This window comes from Pteropus vampyrus, unplaced genomic scaffold (assembly GCF_000151845.1).
Source record: "Pteropus vampyrus isolate Shadow unplaced genomic scaffold, Pvam_2.0 Scaffold8, whole genome shotgun sequence".
Classification (NCBI taxonomy): domain Eukaryota; kingdom Metazoa; phylum Chordata; class Mammalia; order Chiroptera; family Pteropodidae; genus Pteropus; species Pteropus vampyrus.
The window spans coordinates 6,303,304-6,311,357 of record NW_011888789.1 but is presented as its reverse complement, the minus strand read 5'-3'; the positions used below and the strand labels follow the sequence as shown (position 1 = coordinate 6,311,357).

Here is an 8,054-nt window from a genome sequence, read left to right as displayed (position 1 = left end):
GATTAACAAGTAACAGTGGAATCCAAGAGGCACAAGAGCATAGAAGCAGACAGACCATCCTAAGTGGAGCATAAAAGGAAGACGTAAAACCACAGGTTGAGCAAACACTGAGAAAAACCTTCTGCCAAATGAGCCTCTACCCTAAGCACAGGTATGGCTAGAGGAATTTGAAGCCTGTGGTGCATTATGGGTAACCATAGCAGCAACAGATTCCAAACCAAGCTCTTGTCCTAACAGTAGAATGACCCCCCTCCACATGCTAAAGGCCTAGGAGAAGGAAAGGTGTGTCCATATCTCCAGGCATGAAAACTATTTACTTTAGTCTCAACTGTCCTACAGAAGATGATATGCTGCTTTCAAAAAAATGTGGGGTAAAAAACAAGGAAAAGCACATCTTTACACTACATGTGAACTGGGATAATTTTACTTGACGTTAGAACAGTGTGGGAACTAGGAGTGCCAATACCCACACAGTCGAAAAGCTGAGTTTAACTTTTGACTCCCCCCAAACTTAAGTACTAATAGCCAACTATTGACTGGAAGCCTTATTGATAACAAAAGCAGTCAGTTAACACGTATTTTGTATGTTGTATGTGTTATATACTATATTCTTACAATAAAATAAGCTAGAGAAAAGAAAATGTTATTAAAATCGTAAGGTTTATCTGCGAGTTTTTTTCAAATTGTTGCAGATCTCCAAATTTTTTTTAAATATATTTATTTAAAAAAATTTGTGTATAATTGGACCTGTGCAGTTCAAACACTTGTTGTTCAAGGGTCACCTGTAAACTGTCACAGCTCCTTGTTCCAGTATAAAACTTTGGTTCCCCATCTCCCTGTGTGTGTGTTCTTACCAATAGAAGAGAAAGTGGAGTATACTGAGCTCAGGAGAGATGAGCAGGAATTTGAACTATGGAGAGAACCGATTTTTGGAATAAAAGGAGAGTGTCGACTGCCTTTGTTCTCAGGAAAGCAGGGAGGCTTTAAGCATATGGTCCTTCATTTACTAGACTAAAAATAGAATACTACCGATGTGGCGTGTAATGATGCAGTTGCAGTTCGTGTTCTCAGGCCCTTGAATGTTGATGTCTTACTTCCTTTGTTTTTATAATGAAATCTCAGTTGTGCTAATGTCAACCAGAGGAGATAATATTGAAGCCTGGATTTTGATCTCTGAGATGTCGTTGCTTGTAAACACCTATTGTAAAATAACTATCATCTTGTTGGCATAGAGTTTCAGAAACTGTGGAGGAGTGTCACTGTGGATTCAATGGACGAGGAGAAAATTGAAGAGTATCTGAAGCGACAGGGTATTTCTTCTATGCAGGAGTCTGGACCAAAGAAGGTGGTATGTAATTGCTAGAAAAAAATGTAATCCTCTGTTCTTTATAAACTGTTTGCCTGCTTTCTATTCTCTTTTAAGAGCAGGTTGTCAGTTCTCTCTTCCAGTTTTTTCTGTGTCCTAATCCATTCACCTTGGTCAGTTGCAAACCAGATCATGTAGGATTTATTGAGAGCCAGAAGATCTCTGTGCCCTCAGTGCTGCTCCCCAGGCATGAGAGAGTTTTTGCCATCCAGCCCCAGTCCTGGCAGTGGCTACTCTCAATCTCTAGCCATACTGAATTTCTCCTACTGCCCACATGTTGGCCTCCCAGTCTCTAACCAGGAGCCTGCTTTGTCATCTTGGCCTTTAAGGCTTTAGTTGTGCTCCCCTCCCCCTTGCTCCAGTGAGCCCAGTAGTCTTGGTGCCCAGGTCTTCCTTAGCCCTGATCCCTTAGGAACCACATACTGTCCTCGTAGCCCCAAATCCTGCTCAGATGAGGGATTTGTAATGGAATGAAGACTTGTAAATTGCCTTGTACAAGCTAATCAACTGTTAGTCTAAGGACAAAGCCTGAATGAGAAATAATTCTCCAGCCACTCTAGAGTCTAGCAGCTGTACCTCTTTCTCTCTTTTCCATGTTCACCATCAGGCGGTGTAACTTACCTTTTCCGATTTTGTGTGTGTGTGTGTGAGAGAGAGAGAGAGAGAGAGATTCAGTGAATTTTTTAGGACTCATTAAAATGGAAGGTTTATTGCCAGTGATCTCCATGAATTAGTGTAATTGCAGCACTTTATGGTTTCCTGTCATTGTTTAGCTTGTTGATTTTATCATGCATTAATATTTCAGGTATACTGAAAAGAATACAGAACAGTAACAAATCTTCATGTGCCCATCCACTTCCCAGTTTTGCCATATTTCTATGTTGAGCCCTATTTACATGAGGTCTTTTTTTATTAGTTAATGATAGATATATTTTTAGACCAGATAATAATGATGAAAAATAAAGAGCTTTACCACCTCTCTTATTATCCACTTAGTGCCTGGAATAGTTCTGATATGTTTTTGTGCCAGCCCATTTATTCCTGGTGGAGGTATGCACGTCTCCATAACAGAAAACACTGGTTCTTATTTTCAGTTGGGAGTGTGCTGTGGAATGGTGTGTATGGAGCTGGACTACATAGCAAAAAAACAGGTCGTTGCCACATCTCTTTGCTGCTGGTTTCTGGGCATCCTTAGTTATTCTTTACCACATTATCCCTCTGAGTAGCTTTTTTTTTTTTTTTACCTTTTCCTGCAGGCCCCTATTCAGAGAAGGAAAAAGCCTGCTTCACAGAAGAAGCGACGGTTTAAGACTCATAATGAACACCTGGCTGGGGTGCTGCAGGACTATTCTGATGTTGCTCCTGGCAAACAGTGAACAGTTTTGTAGGTGAGCAAAGAGTTACACATAAAAAGTCAAGATCTTTCTTGTTGATACTGGGATCTGAAGACTGACTGTCTTCCCATTCTGCTGCTTAGGACTGAGGAAAAAAGCAGTTCAGTTTACAGAACAAATGCAAATTACCAAACTCAAAGCTTATTTTAATTGAATAGGCTAATGAGAAATGTGATATTCCCCGTTAACCTCCGTTACTTCTTGGAGGAAAGTCACTTAGCACGGCATGCAGGTGTCTTTGCTATTTATCTCTACTTTTCAGTGGTTCCTGGTTCTATTTTTTCTCTTTTATTACTTCAGAACAAGTTTGCGAATAGTCTTGAATGCAATATTCATTTATTCCAAAAGAACATATTTATAATAAAATCATTGTAGAAGGAGTTCTAAGAAGTTAGTAAATTCAATTTTCTCCTTCTTGGCAGTAGTAGTTAGCAGCTTCCATCTTTAACTCACACAGGGTGTGTGTTTGAGATATTGTTGGAGACTGTGATCTGTGTCATGTTGCTGAGCATACAGATTTCACATTTGGACACAAAATGTGCCTCTTGTTTGCTAGTGAAGCAATAGAGATGCACTACATGTGATGTTTAATGTTTTTTTTTAAAAGGATAAATTAGTATTTAGCCTCTTGGATTTTGCAAGTCATAGTCTCATGCTATCAAAGATGAATAGAGTCTTCTTGCCAACCTGAATATCAGCTTTATATCCCAACCCTCATGGGGCTCTTCTGGTGAAGAGTTCCTTTATTTCTCCATCACTGGTCAAGCTCATGAGAGCCACTTTTTTTTTTCCCTCACTCCCCCGCCCCCACTTCCAACTCTGACCTACGGATGTTGCCGTCTCCCCTTAAGAACTGGATCTTTGAAGGTGGGGTGTCTCCTCCCATGTGCTCGTGGTGTGCACCTGGGGCCTGGCGCCCCTGGCACACCAGAGGTATGGTCCGTGGCTCCACCTGGGGCGCGAACCCTGGACCTTTTGCATGTAAAGCAGATGTGCTAACCATTACACTATGGAGCCACCACCTCATGAGAACCTTTATTAAATACATGAGTTCTTAAGAGTTGTTGGTAAATTATAGGAAATCTGTGTGGTTATTCCAGCCTTCTGTGGCAAACTAAACATTTTCCTTACCTATACTTGTGATATGGTCTGTGGTGATTCTTTGGGTTCATCATTATAGTCCTCATGTCACAAGTTAAAGTTGTAGTGGATTATAAAGACAAAATTTGGTATTCTCAAAAAAGATATACTGGTAATCCAAAGCAGTAAGTGCTTCGTGCAGATGACAAGGAACCCTTTTTGCTGCTTTAGTTCTTTTTATCTCTTCTGTTTACTTCTCACCTACATTTACAGTGTTACTGCTTACCTCTTTTTCACATCTAAGCCCCAAAACATGGCATGAGAAGATGTAAAACTGAGGCTCCCCACAAGAATTTAGAACATGAGAAACTCAACCTGTGTAGATTTGTATCAGAGGTGTTTTGTTACCATACCAATGTCTTATGGTATAAAACTAGTTTTCTGTAAAAACCTGGAGCTAGCTTATCTCCGAGTATGCCTACTTTTTGTGATCTAGCCCTACCATCCTGTTGTTTTTTCCAATTTTATTGAAATATAATTGACAATACAGCACTGTATAAATTTAAAGTGTACAGCATAATGATTTGACTTACCTATATCATGAAATGATTAGCACAATAAGTTAACATCCATCATCATATAAATATAAAACAATTGTTTTCTTTGTGATGAGAAATCTTAGGATTTACTCTCTTAACTTTCTTAACTTTGTGTTAACTACAGTCACTGTGTTGTACGTTATATCCTTTGTGCTTGTCTTATAACTGGAAATTTGTACCTTTTGACCACCATCATCTAATTTCCTCTCTTCCCCATCTCCCACCTCTGGTAACCACAAATTTGATCTCTTTTTCGATGAATGTGGTTAGTTTGTTTGTTTTTAGATTCCACATATGAGATCATACCGCAGTTGTGTTTCTCTGCCTGATTTATTTCATTTAGCATAATGTCCTCAAAGTCCATGCATGTTGTTGCAAATGGCAGGATTTCCTTTATGGTTAAATAATCCATCATGTGCACGCTTGCCGCCGCCCCCATCTTCTTTATCCATTCATCTGGCAGTGGACACTTAGTTGTTTCCATGTCTTGGCTGTTGTAAATAATGCTGCTATGAGCATGAGGATGCATATATCCATTCAACATAGTGTTTTCATTTTCTTTGGCTATATTTCCAGAAGTGGAATTGTTGGATTATAGGGTGGTTCTACTTTTAATTGTTTTCCACAGTGGCTGTACCAGTTTACAGTTCCACCAACAGTGTACAAGGGTTCCCCTTTCTTCCACATCTTGCCAGCATTTGTTTTCTCTTGTCTTATTTTTTTAAAATTTTAAATTGTTTTTTTTTTTTACGCCTATAGCACCTGATATTCCTGGGTGGTCTCTCATCCAGGTACTGACCAGGTCTGACCCTGCTTAGCTTCTGAGATCAGATGAGATTGGGCACGTCTCTTGTCTTTTTGATGCCAACCATTCTAACAGGCATGAGGGGATATCTTATAGTTTTGATTTGCATTTCCCTAATGATGAGTGTTATTGAACATCTTTTAATGTACTGGTTGGTCATCTGTGTATCTTCTTTGGAGAAAAGTCTATTTAGGTCCTTTGCCCATACAGCAGTGCTTTTTTGCTGTTAAATTGTATGAGTTCTTTATATATTTTGGTTAGTAAGCCCTTATCAGATACATGGTTTGCAAATACGTTTTCCCATTCTATACGTTGTCTTTTCATTTTGTTAACATTTTTTGCTGTGCAGAAACTTTTTAGTTGGATGTAGTCTCACTTGTCTATGTTTTATTTTTTCGCTTGTGATGTAGGTGTCATATGTAAAAATCATTGCCAATACCCATGTCAAGAAGCTTTTTTGCTGTGTTTTCCTCTAGGAGTTTTGTGGTTTCTGGCCTTAGGTTACTCTGGCTTTATAATATAACAACTTGAAATGAGAAAATGTGATGCTTCCTGCTTTATTCTTCTTTCTTGGAATTGCTTTGGCTATTTTGGGGTCTTTTGTGGTTTCATATAAATTTTGGATTGTTTTTTCTACTTCTGTAGGAAGTGCCATTGGAATTTTGATAGGGATTGCATTGAATCTGTAAATATCTTTGGGTAGTATGGATATATAAAGAATATACCTTCAGTCCATAAACGCAGAATACCTTTCTATTTGTTTGTGTCTTCTTTGATTTCCTCCATAAATGTCTTATAGTTTTTAGTATGGAGATCTTTTACTTCCTTAGATAAATTTATTTCTAAGCATTTTATATTGTTTTTTGATGTTATTGTAAATGGGATTGTTTTCTTTATTTCTTTTTCAGTTAAGTTGTTAGTGTTAGGAATGCTCCTGATTTTGTATGTTAATTTTGTATGCTGCAGTTTTACTGAATTCATTGATTAGATCTAACAGTTTTTTGGTGGATTCTTTAGGATTTCCTATATATAAAATCATGTCATCTGGAAATAGAGACAGTTTTACTTCTTTACAATTCTGGTACCTTTTATTTCTTTTTCTTGCCTGATTGCTTTGGTTAGGACTTTCTGTACTATGTTGAATAAGAATGATGAGAGTGAGCTCCCTTGTTCCTGATCTTAGAGAAAAAGTTGTCATCCTTTCACCATTGAATGATATTAGCTGTGGGCTTGTCATGTATGGTCTTTATTATGTTGAAGTATATTCTCTTTGTTAAGAATTTTTGTCATGAATAGGTGTTGAATTTTGTCAAATGCTTTTTCTACATCTATTGAAATAATAGGACCTTTTTACTTTTATTCTGTTAATGTGATGTATCACATTGATTTGCATACATTGAAGCATTCTTGCATCCTAGGTATAAATCCCATTTGATCATGGCGAATGATCTTTTTAATGTGCTTTTGAATTTCATTTCCTAGTATATTGTTGAGAATTTTAACATCTATATTCATGAGGGACAGTGGTCTGTAGTTTTCTGGTAGTAAGTATCCTTTTTCAGCTTTAATATCAGGGTAATGCAGGCCTCATAAAATGAATATTCCCTCCTCTTTGATTTTTTTTGGAAGAGTTTGATAAGGATTGACATAATTCTTTAAATGTTTGGTAAAATTCACCTGTGAAATCATCTGGTCCAGAGCTTTTTTTCAAAGGGAGGTTTTTGATTACTGATTCAGTCTCTTTACTAGTAATTGTTCTCTTCAGATTTTCTGTTTCTTCCTGATTCAGTCTTAGTAGATTTTGTTTCTAAGAATTTTTTCATTCCATATTGTCCAGTTTTTTAAAATATAGTTGTAGCATAGTAGCCTCTTGTGATCCTTTGTATTTCTTTGGTATCAGTTGTAATGTTTCCATTTTAATTCATAATTTTGTTGATTTGGGTCCTTTTTTCTTCAATATGTCTAGCTAAAGGTTTGTTAATTTTGTTTATCTTTTCAAAGAACCAACTCTTAGTTTTGTTAATCTTTCCTATTCTGTTTCATTTAGTTCTTCTTGGTCTTTATTCTTTCTTTCCTTCCGCTAACTTTGGATTCAGTTTGTTCTTTTTCTAGTTCCTTAAGACATAGAGTTAAGTTGTTTGACATCTTTCTTGTTTCTTATGTATGTGTTTATTGCTATGAACTTTCCTCTTAAAGTTGCTTTTGCTATATCCCATAAGTTTTGATATATTCTTTCCATTTTCATTTTTCTCAAGATACTTTTTATTTCTCCTTTAATATTTTCTTTAATCCATAAGTTGTACAGGAGAGCGTTGTTTAATTTCCATGTATTTGTGAATTTTCTAGTTTTTCTCCTGTTATTGATTTCTATTTTCATACCATTGTGCTCGGAGAAGATACTTGGTATGATTTCAGTCTTCTTGAATTTGCTAAGACTTGTTTTTGTGGCCTAACATGTGGTTTATCTTAGAAAATGTTCCGTGTGTGCTTGAAAAGAATGTGTATTCTGCTGTTATCAGATAGAATGTTCTGTTAGGTCAGTTTGCTCTGTAGTGTTGTTGAAATTCACTGTTTCCTTGTTGATTCTCTGATCTAGCTATTGTTGAGGTTGGGGTGTTAAAGTCCCCAACTGTTGTTTTGTGTTGCTGTTTATTTCTCCTTTTAGCTCTGTTTTTTACATATTTGGGTGCTCTGACATTGGATGCATAAATATTTATAGTTGTCATAACATCATGATGGATTTACTTTTCACTATATAATGGTCTTCTTTGTCCCTTTTTAACATTTTTAGTTTAAAGTTTATTTTTCTA

The 8,054-nt window shown here is 36.8% G+C and overlaps 1 protein-coding gene across 6 annotated transcripts in view; it reads left to right on the top strand.

The window, feature by feature from the left end:
- Window positions 1-8,054, top strand: part of GTF2E2 (general transcription factor IIE subunit 2) — an 82,958-nt gene that overhangs the window by 54,732 nt on the left and 20,172 nt on the right. For 4 of the 6 annotated variants that reach the window (XM_011371878.2, XM_023538312.1, XM_011371870.2 and 1 more), the window contains one exon: window positions 2,623-3,181. In XM_011371878.2, coding sequence (XP_011370180.1) covers window positions 2,623-2,742 — 120 coding nt within the window. In that variant the 3' untranslated portion in view covers window positions 2,743-3,181. Of the gene's footprint in view, window positions 1-2,622; window positions 3,182-8,054 lie in introns of those variants that run through there. The other 2 variants (XM_011371887.2, XM_011371895.2) reach the window with 1 other exon arrangement.